Here is an 18,084-nt window from a genome sequence, read left to right as displayed (position 1 = left end):
ATTGCTACCCTAGTTTCTTTTAGCTGCAAGCAAAGAGGCACTTATGGAAGGGACAAACGGGTTCCAATGCAGGACAACCTCAGTCCCCAAGTCATTAACTGAAAATCATATTCATATTAGTTTTCACAGGATAACAAAGGAAGATGAGAAACAGCGAAAACTGTTACAGTGCAGAAGCGGCACTGCAGGATGCAGTGGATGCCCCAACAGAATATATAAAAGGACTTACAGCCACCACTCTAGCTCTAAAAATCAAGCTTTTAAGAAATTGTAATTAAAAAAATTAATCAATTTCAGAGCAAATTTTTTTGAAGTAACAAAAATTGTTCAATGTTTTATTACAAAAAACAAAACATCCACAAAGTATTTTGACTTAAGAACGTGTCAAATGGGGCAACTTAGATCAAGATGCTACATTATCCCCACCTACATTATATTAAATTTACTCAGTACATAGCAGAATTCTGACATTCACATACATATTCTAGTTTCAGCTAAATAAGTTTTTTAAACCATTACAGAAATCAATTTTTACTCAGCCATTAACAAAAGAAAGCTTTGTGAATCTCTCAAAAGAACTTCTGCCTCAAAAACTAAAAAGTCAAGAAGAGAACACATAGTCCAGTTTGACACCAGATGTTGTTCTTAATTAATCCTGTATGTCATAGGAAGAAGTCTGAATAACTGCTTTTCAAGGAGGATCTGCATCTTAATCTCATTTTCAGGATACTTCTACTTCCCAGACCACACTTCAACACTTTACAACAAAAATACCAACTCTGAGTAGAACACAACTGTTTTGTAAGCAAGAGACTTACCAATGAAGGGTCAAGGTAGCTGTGCGTGGTTGACCATGTCTGTGGAGCAATTAAACTGTACAATGGAAACTGCTGCTGGGGACTGTATACTGGAGGTAAGTAAAAGGATGTTGTGTAACGCTGCTGTGTGTAGATGTTCATATCCAGAGGTCTATATCCATTCTTTGGCAAAAATGTGTTTATAGCTATTGCCTTTGCTTTTATCCTTGCCTGCAAAGGAGATTAGATTATTTATTACAGCAGCCTTTCAGATTTAATCAGGGTGGTTCAAGTGGAGCAGATCTCACACTTGACACTTGTCAGTCATTGCTTTCTCCTTCAAGGAAGGCAGGAACAGCTGAATGCTTCCCTGCTGATGCTGGGTTGAACATACTGCTGCCAGAAAGGAGGAAAAGGAGAAGTATAATAGCATGCACTGCATTTCAAAACCAATCTTCAGGTCAAACGTTTGCTGAGATTGGACCACCTTAATACGTATTAGAAAACATTAAGTGGAACCCCAAAAAAATAGAACATAAGCACAAAAATGAAATAAAGCTTTATTTACCTTAATGGGTTTTCCTTGGAAAGTTTTCACTTCTTCTCTAAGGTATCTGTAAGCCTTTAAAAAGTCATTGCAAAATTTGTCAGATATAATTTAAACAAAGGCAAGTAAGTTTTGACAGGCTAAGGCAAACAATAATTCTTGAAGTGTCTGTTAATGTTAGACTACAGAAAACCCTCATATTTAATCTGCATTTGGCGAGATTTAAGTTATCCCTGCAGAAGTGCTTCAGTAGTTTTAAACAAGATTTTCAGTCTTACAAATAAAGCATTTCAATGCGTCATCTAAAATATCAATGCTCTTAGCACACAAAATTATAGCTTTGGCCAGGAAGCCAGGATATGCAAACAAGATAAAACTTAAAGAGTTATATTTAATAATGCTGATAACTGAGTATTAGCTAACGGGAAGCATTAATGTTTAAAGGATTTTTTTTTCTTTTAAGAGTTCTTACACATTTGTAATGCAGCTTATGACCCAGTTAATCCTCCCTTCATTTTTCCCATTTTCTGTTATATTCTAAAATGCATTAAAAAAAAGCATTACCTGCTGTGCATCGGCTTCTGATTCAAATGTGATGAACCAGTTGTCATTATAGGCAAACTCACAGTTGATAAACTTAGGCAAATTATCTCCTTTGAAAAGTGCTTCAACCTCCTAAGGAAAGAGGTTTAGACAAAAAGAGGGAAAAGTGTGTGAGAAAAAGTAGAAAAAAACAGCAGTTTAAAGTATGATAACCTAGAATTCCCTGTAAGTACCTGTCATCTCATAAAACAGGAACTGAGGAGAGCAATTGTTCTGAAGTTCAAATGTTAACTCTCTAAGCTCCCCATCAGTTAGGAGAAAAAAACAAGCACTGTCTGGGCCATGTCACAAGAAGTTTCTCGCTCCCTTGAGATCAGGGGGGATAAGTAATTGAGGTGAATGAGAAAGACTTAAATTTGGCATCAAGTGCAGATTCTTCTGCAAAGCTGTTCTATCTTTCCTATCTCTACCATGCCATATCGCTACCATATCACTACCAGCTACTATCACTACTTGGCCCCTCTTTTTGCGAGGCACCAGTATCCAACAGGTGAATGGGATTTCCCTTGTCTCCAAATCCACAGAATCATGGAAACCTGCCCATACTGCACAGGATAGGAGACTGCTGCACTTTTGGCAGAAATTTGGACACGCACCTTAACTCAAGTGGCTACAGATGAGTATATCTGAGAGCAGTACTTTATGTTTTCAGATAATATAAGTGCTAATTTCTACATAAAAAACTGATCTTAGACTTAATAAAACTATTTCACATACTATTTATTTTTGTCACTGAATGGAGACAAGCAGCATCAATAAGCAATGCAGCTTGGGACAACTTGCAGTTGTAACATGCTGCTTAAATAAAGCCTGCCCATGCTAAGCCAGAAAACGTATCCTATTAAGTTTGAAAGATTAAATCTAAAATTGTCAGACTGGAAAATCTAAACACGGTATATAAAATACTTCCCTAAAATCACCTATTCTGAAAACAAAGATGTCTCATAACTTTGCTAGTGTTATTTTCAAGTATTTAAGAGAGACTACCTAATGCTAATATATCCACCATGGTAAACTGGTGACAGCAAGAAAAGCAATTCAAGATATTAAAAGCTAGGTAGTCTTGGAAAGGCTAGATTTCATTTAGAAATTTAAAAGCAACAGGTATTTTTAAACAATGTATATAATGTGTCTAACTTCTTCCCTCTGATTCCTTTTAGCATCTTGTTTTATGCTTCTATATATCAAGGCCATTTACCTTACTGAGCATTTTCAATGTAGCAGTTCTACTTACACCTTCAAAGAATCTACCTCACTTCCCTAACATTAGTTCCATAAGCTAGCAGGGATCATTAGCAATCTGTTTACACCTTTACCTTCAGCATTATGGAAATATCTGCAAAGCTTTTAAGTACTTTATTCCAAAAAAGATGCAGCAATGATGTTTTCCATTCTAAGACTTATCTCCCCTCAGCTTTGTTTGCTATTTATCCAAGTAGCCAAGAGCTCAGTGAGTACAGAGAAGCCAGAGTCTGAGAAAATAATGCTAATCTCTACTGAACACAGCAATGTCAGTTATTCAGCCCTCTGTAGAGCTACATTTTCTACTGCAGTATTCCTATGAGTGACATGCTTCTGTCAAATACTTGCTATCCAAACAGTCTCTACTAAGACTTGGAAACGCAGCTAGTAGTTAAGAAACACAATACTCCTACTGAAAGATGGAGAAAAAAAAATTCTAACTTGCAAATCTTAAATGAGGACAATTATTCCTTATTGAACAGTTACTCACTTCGATGGGGGTAGATTCAGGAACTTCACGTAAAATCACAATACAGCGATTCTGATTTGGCCTAACTTTCTCTCCCTTCTCATCCACTTGGACTAAAGGCAACGCTAAGAGAGAAAAGAAACAGACTTCAGTTGTCAGCAATCATAACAACATGGCATACAGGATGAAGCTGTGGACACAGTTTTACAGTACAAAGTTGTTAGCAATTAATATTGTTGAACATTTACCATTAAGAAATAATAGAAGTCAGCTGATCATTTCAAATATGAAACTGAACAGACATTCCTTAATTTCTCCAAACCCTTCCTGCTCTTTCAGATTAAGAAAACCAAATTCATTAACTATTCCTTTTAAGCTGCACATCAAGTCTTGTTCTGTCTTGATTCCTACCTTAGTGGTAATACTCAGTTGCCTCTTCCGAGAAATTAAATTCATGTTATTCTTATTCCCATAGATCGTTACTTAATATTTCATATGTGAAGTAAATCACAGAATCACAGAATGACCCGGGTTGGAAGGGACCTCAAGGATCATGTAGTTCCAACCCCCCTGCCAATCTCATTGTAAGTGCGATGGTCTAAATTTGAAGATGCTTACTCTGTTTAAAGCTTTATAGGTAAAGGATAACATTTGACCACAATATGACAAACAACAAAAAGATACTGAAAATCTTTATTAATAGAGTCCTACAGCAATAACCAAAATACTTTCCAGTACTGAGCAATTTTTACTTACATCTCAGCACTTCAACAATCAAATCCATATCAGTACTGAGTTTCTTGACATGATCGAGGTTTGCTACTGTCATTATTGGCACATACTGATCACTGTCCATCTGTGATATAAGGTACATGTCACTGGCAAGATTTTCTCTGTTGGGAGGAAAAAAAAAATAGGGACATGTCATAGACATAACTTTTTTCTGATCTTTAATAAACTTGAGACAAAAGCTCAGTATTGCGCAGTAGAAGGCAAACTCCTGCAGTAAGCTGTATTTTCAGTGTTTTCACCTGTTCCCCAGCACATTCACTTACCACATTTCTTTGTTTTGCCTCACAGAAATAATGAAAATGGCATTCTGCCCCATCCTCCCCCCCGGTTCATTCTTCAGTATCAGCATCTCCCCATTCAGGCAGCACTTTACCCCCACAAGCATGTAACACTAAAGCATTTAGTGCTTCAAATGACTGTAAATGATGATGCAGGAGTACACGGATTAGGAATTGTTCTGTGTTACTAAAACAGGTGTTCAAGATTCATTATTATTATTTTTAACTACAATACAAGCCCTGAGAACAGTTAATTACAATTGAACTGCTTTGATAAGCTTGCAGTCTACACTAGAACGCATATTACTCAGACCCTGTAACTCTTTTTTTAAACTGACCCTCATTTTAAAGGAACCTACATGCACAAAAATGGTAGTCTGTATCAGTGCGAATTTTAAAAGGTTAGCCTACACCAAAGCTCATCAGATGGATTAAGCTACTCAGTTTTAATTTGCAATAGAAACCCAGGAACAGTTGTACAAGCACTTAGAGATTACATGAATTTTAACAACTCTTACTTCAAAGTAGTACATTTACTAGCTGATGTTTTAGGCCATAAAGATTCACATGCGAGCTCTAAGAGGTGTATCAATATGATGTTCTGCAATATTTGTGCTACTTTCTCTAAATTCTCATTTTTTTCCCCACAATGTTAATTGTACATTAATGTATTCCACAGCAACCGTACCAAATTAGGTATGGGACCTTGTTAGTTGTCCACTAGTTTGCTACATCCATACATACCTAGATAAGCAAAATTCCAGTGTTTTTTTCAGTAATTCTCGTAGATCTTCCTGACCTTCTGGCAGCAACTGTTCATTTCCACCTAAAGTTGAATAAAAAGTTCCAAGTCTTCAAATTTGAAACGGCTTTAGAAGAGCAGCTTCAAACATGCCAGTAAATACTGAACCCATTTAACTCACATCTGTCTTTCAGTCTTATGAAATTAACCAATATCTAGCTGACTAAACCCAAGAAAAAAGCAAGCAAGCAATGCAAAGGCAAATCCCGCCTCAATCTCAGCCTTGCTCTAAATTCCTAATACACTAATTCAGAGAAGTCAAGTTTCAAATAATGTAGTTGTGAAATATTAACGGATGTGATCAACAGAAACACCCAGCACATTCTGCTCTTCCTCACCTCTCATTACAGCTCAAATAGTAATCCTATACGCATCTAGCAGACATTCAGTCTCATGAAATATAAGCAGTTTAATCTTTACCCTAGTTTCCAGAAGTTTCTTAGAATATACCATCTGGTATAGACTACAACTGCTAACAACGTTAGTGAACCATGGAAGTCAAAGAAATTAGACTAAGTTGTTGCTTATGTTAGAGTTTTAAGAACAAGAACTTTACTTCATCACATTAATATTTGCGAAAGTATTAAGTGAATTTTACCTCTGTGCCAGACCAAAATATGAAGCTTTATGTCAAAATATGAAGCTTTATGTATGTACATATTTCAGTGTAAACACGCTACGGACCTGCATTCTAAATAACATTTCAGAAGACACGAAAGAGTCGCATCCACAGGTTACAATAGTTCCTGTACAGTAGCTCAGGAGGCCAATTTTGTGGAAAAGTCTGGTTGCAAACAAGTCTAAGCCCAAAGCAAAAAAGAGATGCTTTTTGTTACCTGTCTGGGTGGTTTCATGCATAGACTCATACTCAGAATGATCGAGAGCCAAAGAGTTCATATCTGTCTGGTCTGACACCAAAACAGCTGGCGATGACTCCTGCAGCTCTGTCAGCACCGCATTCTGATGCTTTTTGTCACCATCTCCTTTTGCATCCAGTCCTGCAATGGAGATCAGAGAGGTGATGCACACTTTCATACATTCAGAAAGTCTTCCTTCTGATCACAGTAGCATCATGTGAGTAGTTGAGATCAAATCTGAAGTGCTAAGAGTTGCCTGCATGGTAGCATTCGGTTTTTTAAACTATGAAATTGAGAAGGTTCTGCACTGAATTTTAACTCTTGCTTGAGTAACAGCTAAAGACAATATGATTTTTACCTTCTTTACATGAATCTGGAGGCTGGTCAGGTATTTCTTCCCAAGTTTTGCTCACGCTACCATCAGTGGCACCACTTGCTTCCAAATGTAACATATGATTTCCCCACACCTTTGCATTAGGATTTAACTCGGAAACCTTGGCTGACTCCTACAAAAGAATTTTCTTTTGGTTACACACTTCACAGATACACAGCACACACCTGTGTGCTTCTACGTACATAGTTAGAAAGAACATTATCAGATGCACATCTCAATATAATAACGCCAGTTTTTTTCACATCTGGGTATACTGACTCAAGTCCAGTAGTGATTTCAAGTACAAAAGTAACTTAATTGTACAGAACAATTCATTGCTCAGATTACAAAACACCAGAAAAGATTAGCCAAGCGGCAAACAAGAACTCATTTTTTGCTTCTGACAAACTAAGACAACTAGTACTAGCCTAGTACTTGTACTAGACTTTAGGCAGGTCTCTAACATACATTAACACTGACAAAGGTTTCATTCTGGTTCTGCAACAGAACATTTAAAGAAGAAAATATAAAACCATGCTTGGTCTCCCTTTAGACTCAGTTGTGTGCAAGACTTTTAAATATTAGGTAAAAATGGATACAATGAAATGTATGTTACAAGTATTGTTAATGACAGAAATCAGCGCAGTGTTAATAAACATTGAGTGTAATTTTTTTCCCCATATAGGAAAAAGGAAGGAGTGAACAGTTTCAGTTAAACCATTTCCATCTACCTCCTTCGACCAGGACTAGAAATAGTTACACTTAATGGTAATGTATGTTGATATATAATCATTATATATATGGTTATATTTCCACTTCAGAGACTGCTCTCTGCAGTGCCAGCAACTACAGTATTTTCATCAATAGTACAAGACAGTTTTGTCTTGTTTTGCTACCGCTCAAGCAAAATGTATGAAGTTACTCCATGCCCACATCTCTGGCACATGCTAATATGATTACTGTGTTGAGAAAGTGCATTGCTCATGAAATCAGACACTATTTATACTTACGTTCATTTGTTTAGTGAATTAAGGGATGCTTCAAGTATTACCTCATTCAAGACAAGCACTTCAAATCACCACAAAGCTTTGATTATTCCAAACGTTCACATCCAGGTAAGTTATTATCACAGTGTGTGGAAAACATACCCAAAAGGTTTAAAAAAAGAAAAAAAAGGGGAAAAAAAGGAAAAAAAAGAGATCCAGGGAGAGCGATCTCAGCTTCAACACATGTACTGAGTGACAGAGAAAGCGCTGGTAAAACGTGGAAAACATGCTGCACATTGATTCTTTCACAGTAAGGATTCAAAAATGACAGCAAGTGCTACTAGTTTCCATTTTATTAAATGCAAACAGCTTCCCCAGCAGATAAACTTAGGTGCTAATGCGATTTGCTTCTGGCACTTCAATTGCTGGGCAAGGTCAGAGCAGCTGCTGTAACATGGTTGGTACGGGGAACAATAAAACACAGCAGCTCTGCCCAAAGGCAGAGGATGAAGAGCAGCAGCTGCCACAGGTTGGGTTTGTTTGTTTCTTAACCCAAGTAGCCAAGATGCAGTCTGGCTCATCCCCCATGCTTCTCCTGCAGTCATTTGTTTCTACAGCACTTTGGAAATAGACCTCTGGAAGAGAGCAAAAGGTTTCCTAACTGCTATCAAGCAAGAACTTTAAGACTTCAGGAAATCCACACACATTTCTTCAATATGAAGGTGAAGAGCACAATTAACTGCCTTCCACACAGTGAAGTGTTCACCTCAAGTTCATCTGGAATTGAGAACTTGCAATCAAGATACCTCACCCAAGGCATTCAAGGTTTCAGACAAGATAAACAATTAAAAATGAAAAGAAACATCAATATTTGGTCATATTTTGGACTCTTACATTCTGCTTAACATTCAGCTTTACAAAGAGAAGAAATGAGTGGTCAACTTCAGGATAAAATAAAACCAAATATATGAAAAGATAACTATTTAATGAAAACATAGTTTGACTTAGTTATTTCAACTTAAGCTCCAGCCTTAAGATTTAACATCAAATTACTTGTGCAGAATACTTACAAATCCATCTTTATCTTGCCAGTCCCAAATACCAACATTCTCTAGAGCTAGCAGTTGATAAGGGCATCTTCCCACTGCATACGAAGCCCCTGTTAGATCCTTGGCTTCGTTCTGGAAGCTTTCACCATCTATATATTGGCTGTCATTCTTTACAGTTCCGTTAAGAATTGCATTATTCCATAAAAAGCCCATCAGGAATTCACCGTTACCAGTAGCGATAGTGTCAGCAAACAGCCCATTTGTCAGATCAGCACTGCCACTTGGGACACTTACAAGATGTGACCACATTTCAACTTGGGGATTTTGTCCGTCCAGTTTATAGGAATATCCTTGGTTACTTGATACGTCTTCCATTGGATTTAATACGCACTCCTCACTTTTCACTCCCTGAAATCCTCTGGCAACAGCACAAGTACTGTGTATTTCATATGAAGGAGTAGCAGCATATTTGTCTACCTGCTCTGGGTCAACAAAAACTCCAAGCTCTTTGTTTGAGAAAACCTTGTGATCTGACTGCATGTGGTCACAACTTGTGGTCGAGCCTTTCACAGGAGTGTTTAATATGTAACTGGCATCTTTTAGTTCAGTAGTCTCGGCTTCTAGCTCTAAATTCCCAGTGGTAAAAGCTTCTACAGCATCAGATGACAAACTAGAAACAGTGAGATTTTTCTCCTTGGAGTGGATACTGACACAGTGTTCTACTTCATTCTGAAGATTACATTCATTTATGCCACATACAGTTTTTTCAGGAGTTTCTGGTTGTATTTCAGTAAATGGATCAAAAGAAACTTGAGTATTCCCAAATTCTGGTTCTGGACTGACGTGGTTAGATGTCCAATCCTCTGCCACCGGTTTATCATGAACATGAAAATATGAATTTTGACATAACGAAGGTAAAAAATTACAGTCATTATGAAAAAGATTATCAGTATCTTCAAGAGTTTTAGAGTCATTTACCAATTTCCCACTCCTGCACACACAGTTGTCCAGCATTGCAGGTAAAGTGTACTCACACTCACAGTAAGTACTTCTATCATCAGTCGAGCCTTTATTGAAATTTAAGCTGTTGCTGTCATGACCAGCCATGTTAGCATCAGAATTCTGTTTTGCATTTTCTGCCTTGTTAATTGTTTCATTTGGGTGAACTTCAGAGTTTGTCTGTTTCACAGATTCTATTATATCCCCAGCTATTGTGGCTAGGTCGGTCCCTGCATTCCATTCATTTTCCATTGCATAGAAGGAACATACATCCTGCTGTTTATCTTGTCTACAGTTCAAGCCCATTTTGTCCACATCCTCATGTTCCACAGACACAGAAGAGACGCTGCTTTCCTTATCTGAATTTGAAAAGCTGTATACTTTACCTTTATTCCCTGGTGATTGTTGTGAAGTCTGAAATTCTGCGCTGTTTTTCGGTAGGACTGTTTCATCTGTTCTTGTGTTATGTAGTTCATGCGATGACAAAGTACCACCACTTACCCATGACTGAGTTCTGCTGAAGCTACCAGCTTCTTCAAGCATGTTTTCTTTTAGCTCAGTGCTTCTCACACAGACATCTTCCTCTACCCTCTGCAGGGACACCACTTCAGCTGGCACCTTGTTTTCAGAACAATCCTTAATCTGAGTTTGAAAATCAGAACTTTCTTCCAAGCTTTCATGCATTTCAGTCATATTCAGAGTTTCAAGGTTATGCAGAACTGTACCTGTGCATTTCTCTTTATCTTTCAAGAATTCTTCCAGAACACTGTGATGTTCACTAGAGCCAGGAGCAAGATTTTGGCTATTGTAACACACGCTGTGAAATGTTCTCTCTTCCACATAAGGGTTTTCTTCACTTCCTGGCTTTAGGATGAAGCATTCTTCAGCACATTTTTCTGCATGTTGACTCATCAAAAAAGAATCACTGTCTGTTTCACGCAACTCTAATAATTTAAAGTTACCCCTCATATTCTCTACCACTTGTTTATTGTTTACTTCCTTTACAACACCTGAGGGATTCAAGCTTAAACGATTCAGTACGAAATCAGAATCATTATCTCCCTCAGTTTTTCCTGAATTGCACATTTCAGTTTTTAATGATACATTAGAAATACAACCACAAACACGTTTCATGTTTTCTGAATTAGGGCTGTATTGGTCCTCTCCAGCAGAATCCATGGTTTTTACAGAACCACAAGATCTACAAAATGATTTATCCCAACTGACACCATTGCAGACGTCATATTCTTCCTCCTGTTGATTCTCAAGGACAACTTCATTGCACTCTGTTGCTCCTAAGCCATTTGTTACTACGCTGTCCATGTTTAACCTATGCATCTGACATTTGTCAGTCAGTGAGCTATTGCAAGGCGACTGGATGACCATGCTACAATATTCCTCTGTTTCCTTATTCTCCACATTTGATCTATCCTCATTTTTACACGCAGACAGTTCTTCCTGTGAATTAAGCTTAGCTTCCACTTGTGCTGATTGTTGCACTGGAAATTCCTTCCCAGTGTCTAGAGGCCATGCCATGCTGCACATTCCTTCATCAGTAACAGCTGAATTATCTACGTCTGCTGCAATCTTTTCGTGCATGGTAGCTGGCCCCTCTTCATCCCCTTTCAGATCTTCAGCATCTACAACACAAATACTGTAGAACTCCCTCTCTTTTGTATGCTGTTTACTGTCTGCATCAAGATAAGACAAGGCTGGAGACATCTGCCTAATCGAACCTGAAACTTTTTGCATGCTGTCACTCCTATTATCTTCAATATTAACTATCATTTTGTCCTGTACCAAATGGTCACATGCATAATCATCCTGGAAATTTCTATTTAAGGAAATTTTATCCTGTAAGCCACTGTCTATGATGACTGGCATATGCGAAGTGGAAATACAGTCAAATGAGCAATGCTCTTCTGCAGCTACATTTTCATTATTACTGTTACTACAATGTCCTGTATTGCTCACGTGCTGACCACTCTTAGATTTTTCAGATGCATCTTTTTTAATCACCTCATCTTCCTTTTGTTCACTTTTCTCTATGTTTCCATATGTACCCGAGACCTTCGTTAGGCGACTAATGGAATTAAAGAAGCCAGAAGGTCTGTCATACGCTCTCTTAGCGCTCTCACAGGAACTGTTCTCCATACTTTCATATGACTTATACTTTGCTTTTCTATCCCAGGGCCCAGATTTAGAACTGGACACTGTGCAATCATTCGTACAAACACATTCAATGCCGGCTACAGCAGCTTCCCCATTAACCGTCCTTCCCACTGAATGCAGATTCTTCCTTTCTATAGCTCCTAAAATTGAAGATAAAGTTTTACTTATCCTTGAGTCTGGTGCTTCCTCTTCCTCGGGTTTTTGTAACAAGCCAGTTTTCTCCTCACTCGTGCTGTTACTCAGCTCCTTACTGAAGCAGCAGCCCATGTTTAATTAGTGTCAAAGGAGCCTTCTCATTGCGAATCACCCTCCTCTATACACTAAGCTAACTTTCTACTGCTACTGAGGAGACAAGCCAACACCCAGCTGCCAAAAATAGCATACTTGAAAACCATGCAGGGGTTCATATGTCAGTGCCACTCAAAGTCCAAATCCCAGTTGCTGAGCAATGTTTTCGTATTTCATCATATGCACTGTAACATTCAAGCCAAATAATTTTCCTAATGAGATTACAGCCTGTTTACAAGTATTACTAAGTCTTACGAACTTCCATTGTTTAATTTCCTGAAGTTTCCTTCATCTAAATTACTAAAATATTTAAATGGCATCTTCCACAGTGTCTGCGTGCCAAAAAGCTGCTTGCCTTCCAGCCTAACATGACTACCGCTTTATGTACAAGGAACAATGCAGTTTGGCTTCACACATTTAAACCTGATTTAAAGGCTAAACTAGTAGCAGCTATTACATCAAAGTTCCGTACCATTTCCTCCTTCTCTCTCCCTCTCTTACAGCTGAATCTACACCGAGATTACTTCTTTAGGAAAAACAGGCTAAAGATAGATAAGACCTCATGTATTCCATTGAACAGTCACTGTACGTTATCAGAAGCTAATTTTGTTCCAAGGCTTTTTTTTTTTTAATTGTTATCTGCATGGAAAAAAAAAAAAGCATAGTCTGTGAGTTACAGACATGGCAGCGGCCTCACAGTCACCCATACATCTCATGAAACTGTGGCAGGATTAATTACACTGAGCTTGTCCCCAAAATTGTGTATTATTTAACATAAAATACCTCCAAAGAATTGAAGTCAGTCAGCAGTGTGAGCACTGTTCATTGCACGCAAACCGAGTTCCTTCTAGAAGTCAGAAAAGAACGCCTTTATACATTTTTAAGTATTTGAGGACTTCTGCTACTCTAAGACCCTTCATAAATTAAGTATATATATATATATATTCTCCATCAAAAATAAACAGCCATAAAAAAACAATAATCTAAAACTGCCTAAACTCTGCTCTGAACAGAGTGGTTCTTACATTTGCTTTTAGATAACATTACATCGTTTAGACATCCTACGATGCTGTTGTCTCCCATCTGGGTCTCCTCCTCCTGAGTGGCAGAGCACTACCACCACAGCACTGCCCCAAACATGCTGAAAGCAGGACAAGACAGGCCTGGGAGTGCCCCATTTCAAACGTTCCTCCAGCAGTACACTGAACCAAGAGATATTTTCCAACTGGTTACATACCTTACAGCAAGCTTAATCAAGATCTACTTGAATTAGAGATATAAGTTAGCATGGTAGCTTGTCTTCTCTGTATTCATAGCAGTACACATAGCAGTACTACACTAATTAAAGCAGCTGCCTTTTAGATAACCAGAACTAGATCTATTTTAATTTACGCCGTAAACTACACTTACAGGGTAAATGCTGCTTAACACACCTACAACCATGCTCTAATTTTCCACTATCTTTTTGTTTTCCCTTTTTTGATGTAACTTATTTCACAGTTGCTTTTGTGGCAAGAGAATTAGTCCACATAATATGGTTTAAGGCACTATAGAGCCTTATCTTACCTTGTGGTCCTCATCACAGACACATGCTGTCTTTTGAAGATTCCAGGAATTTTATTTTATTCTATACCAGAGATGCCCACAGTCCCCTCTTCCCTACAATCTTTCACTTTCTTTAATTGGATAGAAAAAACTTACAACTATAAACACAGCAGTGAATGTAGCTGATGCTTAATAGTAATAAAGCATTAGCTCTTCCTTAGTCATTCATGTCCTCTTGGTAAAAGAAAATTCACATTTAACATAAGACAAAAAGAAGCAGAAGGAGTTTCATATTGAAAATTGAGGGGGGAAAAAAAGAGTGACCCTGTGCTGAACCACAGTAAGCAAAACAAAAGCTAACCAGAAAGCAAGAAAATCTCCTGCTGTCTCAAATTATTCACAACCCTAAAATCTTGCAGGTGGCACAAGGTAGCACAGCACAAGTGCAGGAGCACTCTTGGAATCTGACCGTTTCACTTCATGCAGTTTGCACTATAATCTGTAAGAATGGTGGTTGAGAACAGCAGAGCTGGCGCTTCAGTAACATGAATCAAACTAAACCAGAGGTCTGTCATCCCATAAACCCGACAGGTAATGCTCAACACACAACGCCCTCCCCAGGCAGGGTTAAGAATCTATAAGCGTTCTGTTCCCTTCTTTGAACCTTTCAGGAAAAAAAGTCAAATATTATTGCAAGTATGTAGGATGCTCTGAAAGTAATGCCTCCTATTTATTTCCATGGAAACTGCAACAGATATAGAGAGCACAATAACACTATTTAACAGAGCAAATTCTCAGCTACAAAGCCCCATTTTTTCAACAGTCACCATCCTCAGCTATGCATTTTCACCAGCAACCCACAAGAGCCTGCATGCCATGCTCATGAAAACCTGCACCAGCACTGCTGAAACACACCACCCATCACCTCACTGTGCTCACACCCACTCTGTGTTCCTTATAAGCATCCAGCAAACATCATTGAATGTCAGTGGGTGCAATTCTTCCAATGTGGAGGAATTCAATTCCCAACCATTGCTTCAATACGCACTTCCATAACAGACGCCATTCTGTCAGGCTGCCCCTCTGCTGTTATTTGTCACAGAGCAACAACACATAACGGGGATATTGGTAGGAAGGTTCAACCTCTACTGCCATTGCACCAACGTGCCTCTGACATTGTGGGCCAACATAGCAAAACAGGCAGCACTACTTTTAGAGCAGCCCTCTCAGTTTCTTATCTTACTTGTATGTGTAACACAAAAAAACACATACAGCTCTAACACAGCTGCCCTTGTAGCTTTTTCTCTCCAGAGGTTCTGCTCGCAGAACAAATTAATCAAAGAAAACGACACTTCAGATTCTAAAGCACTTACTGTATATTTAAATGCCATATACAGCAGACTGAGAACCATACTGGTTAACTTCCAAGAAAGAACTCCTATTCACCACTAATCCTCTGGCCATTACAAAGATTACAGAATTGGCTAGGAAATAAATGCATTCCCTCCTCAGCAAGTCTGCTTTGGAACCACAGAGTAACAAAAGAGGAAGACTACTCTGCCCCCAGGTTATCTAACGTGTGAAGACTCAGAAGTGCCTACAGATAGCTTGTTCTCAAGGATAGGAAGTCTGATGCATCATTGCTGCCATCTGCTGCACTTTTTTTAATTCACCCCTGGGACAAAGTTATTCAGCACGCTTGTATCCAGCCTGGCTCAGACTCGGAGATATGCCAAGCCACTTCTCTTAAGCATTCCCTGGAACAAAGTACAGGGAAAGGGGGAGGGATTGTTTCTAAGAGGATTTTTTTTTTTTAAGAAACGACACGAGCAAACAATTCAACTGCTTTAAATGTCAGCATTAAGTCACATTACTACTTGCTCTATAACTATTCAGATGACTCTTTGTCACGTGGAGAATTAACACAATATTCCCCCTGTGATACAGTACAAAGTTTTTGGAGAAGAACTCAGCTCTTAGTTCTGGGCAAAGGACACTGCTCCTGTGCCTTAGCAAGCAGTTCTGCTATCAACCAATGGTGAGAAAATGCGAGCAGCAGTTCAGACAAACAGAGGGTCCTTCTAGTTTTTCCATACTCTTCTCCTTATGTGCAAAGGCACGTTCTGTACTTGTTCCTTTGGTTTCATCTAAGAGTTCTAGATATTACTTCTATTTTTAAGCACCTATAGTGCATATTCATCAAGTCTCATTTCTCAATAATGTTTACTGTGGGATCACAATAGGAAAAAAAAAGCATGAGAAATCTAAGCAGAATTTGCCCACAGTACTCTCGTACTGCATCACCTGAGGTTGTTTGCTCAGCTTCGAAAGCTCAGTAAGTCTTAAAAGCCTTCTGGCTAGGCTAAACACCTCCACCTGATTTGAAAAGCACTTCTGAAACTAAAAGAACTGCTGCTCTACCACTTCAGAGCTGGATTCAGCTGGGAAGAAGGGTGGAAACAGAACTGCTCCGAAGCAGCACCATCACAACTTCAACAACTTACAAGTTTTAGTCCTATATCCAACATGCACCTACGCAGAAAGCCACAAATCAAAGTGCTTATTAGTAGTACTGTAGTAGTTGCAGTAGTTGTGTAGTAGTTGTGCTTGTTAGTAGTAGTGTATCTTCAGTCTACATTCATGTCTACATATTTCTGCAAAACTTGTCATGAAATAAGGTGTTAAATCTATATAAGATTTAGGGAATTTAGTTTCAAAATACACTTTAACTGTAAAGTTATAACAGCAGAGGTTTAAACAGCCACTACAACCTTCTAACATTTTACTAAGAAGATGATAAATGATGCTAAGACATGCAATTGTGATCAGCCCTTAAACGATTACCTTGCTCTCCAAGGCTATTACCTGATGTCGTGCCTACCACCAGTCACAGCAAAATAGCAGAGCAGGATCACGACCGACATCACAACGTCACTGCTGCAGGTTTCAGGAAAATAGCTGAACAGAATGTTTAACTTTCCCTCCAGAATATCAAGGTTAAGAGGACTGTTAAGAGTTTAAATACATGTGTTTTACGTGTTAAAACAATTTAAAACAGCCTTAGAAATCACCTAAATGTGCAGAGTTTTTCCAGTACTTATTTTCTAAATGTACAACATGACAAAATCCTAACGCTGGGCAGTGCTGATGCTTCAAGATGTTGACAATCCTCTCATCTCTTATTTAAAGCAAATCGTGACCTCTTGAATTATTAAATACATTACCTACACGTTATACAAACTGCTAGTAGTTAACTCGTAATTGGCACATACTGTAATTCTACGTATTGTTAAATGACCTGAGAATTATACACTATACTGAATTTTTGCTCAGCTTTCACACACGGCCCTACATCAAACTGGAGAATAACATTTCCTCAGTTTCAATTCTATCATCTATTTTTTTTTGAATGGATTGCAGAATAATTTTTGAATGTAACCTAGAAGCTCCTAGATTTCAGATATCCTTTCATATATACTTCAAAATAAACATCTTAGGAAGCAAATGGATTGCTTCTAAATTAATGTCTCCATGTTTATTATGTTGACCCACAACATCTGAGGCAGATAGCGGTGGTACAGCAGCAGAGGTTGAACCCTCCCATCAGTATTCCATTTGTAAGTGTAAACTTATATTAAAAAGCAGTTTAGGAGGATCTTCAAGTTGCCAACTTCTTTCAGTCAATTTCTGTGCAAAGCTACCAAAATTCTGCCATTGAAGACTACTGAAATCAAACAAACTATTGTTAGAACAAACCACATTAGGCTTAGAGTCAAACCACATTAGGCGTTAAACAGCATACACTGCCTTATAGGCATTTGAAGACAGAAGACTGCATTTGAAAGACTCTGACATCTATTAGCAAACAAATAACCTCTACATCACTAATGTAAGCAACCCTGGAAAGTTATTTCTGAAGGGTTACATCATTAGTCACAACATCAAAACTTCAGGTTGAACAGTAATCACTCACTATCAGTTCAGCATTACTAACAGTAAAAAACACACCGAGTTTTAATCCTGCCAAAGAAAACAGACCAAGTGCCTCAGAACTCTCAGTACAAATTCTGTGACTTATCTCTCAAAGTGCCAGAAAAACCACCCGGACCAAGCATCATGCGATCCTAGTAGAATAGCATAGCCAAAATAGCTAGGGAAAGTAATTCAGCACATTTAAGTATATTTAAAGACTCCTGAAGATATCTCCAAATTCCACAGCAGCATAACTTCACACCAAACACATGCTGAAGCAGTGATCACTGAAGACATAAATCCACCGACCTCA

General features: G+C 38.3%; 1 protein-coding gene across 3 annotated transcripts in view; it reads right to left on the bottom strand.

Moving 5' to 3' along the window:
• The window catches only part of LARP4B (La ribonucleoprotein 4B), a 52,886-nt gene that overhangs the window by 15,210 nt on the left and 19,592 nt on the right, over window positions 1-18,084 (bottom strand). For all 3 annotated transcript variants that reach the window (XM_072329650.1, XM_072329651.1, XM_072329652.1), the window contains exons 3-10: window positions 6,746-6,893; window positions 6,367-6,528; window positions 5,473-5,554; window positions 4,415-4,551; window positions 3,680-3,783; window positions 1,909-2,019; window positions 1,366-1,419; window positions 819-1,028 (exon numbers count right to left, since the gene is read on the bottom strand). In XM_072329650.1, coding sequence (XP_072185751.1) covers window positions 819-1,028; window positions 1,366-1,419; window positions 1,909-2,019; window positions 3,680-3,783; window positions 4,415-4,551; window positions 5,473-5,554; window positions 6,367-6,528; window positions 6,746-6,893 — 1,008 coding nt within the window. The remainder of the gene's footprint in view (window positions 1-818; window positions 1,029-1,365; window positions 1,420-1,908; window positions 2,020-3,679; window positions 3,784-4,414; window positions 4,552-5,472; window positions 5,555-6,366; window positions 6,529-6,745; window positions 6,894-18,084) is intronic.

This window comes from Excalfactoria chinensis, chromosome 2, assembly GCF_039878825.1.
Source record: "Excalfactoria chinensis isolate bCotChi1 chromosome 2, bCotChi1.hap2, whole genome shotgun sequence".
NCBI lineage: Eukaryota > Metazoa > Chordata > Aves > Galliformes > Phasianidae > Excalfactoria > Excalfactoria chinensis.
The sequence above is the reverse complement of the archived record's forward strand: the minus strand, read 5'-3'. Positions and strand labels throughout refer to the sequence as shown.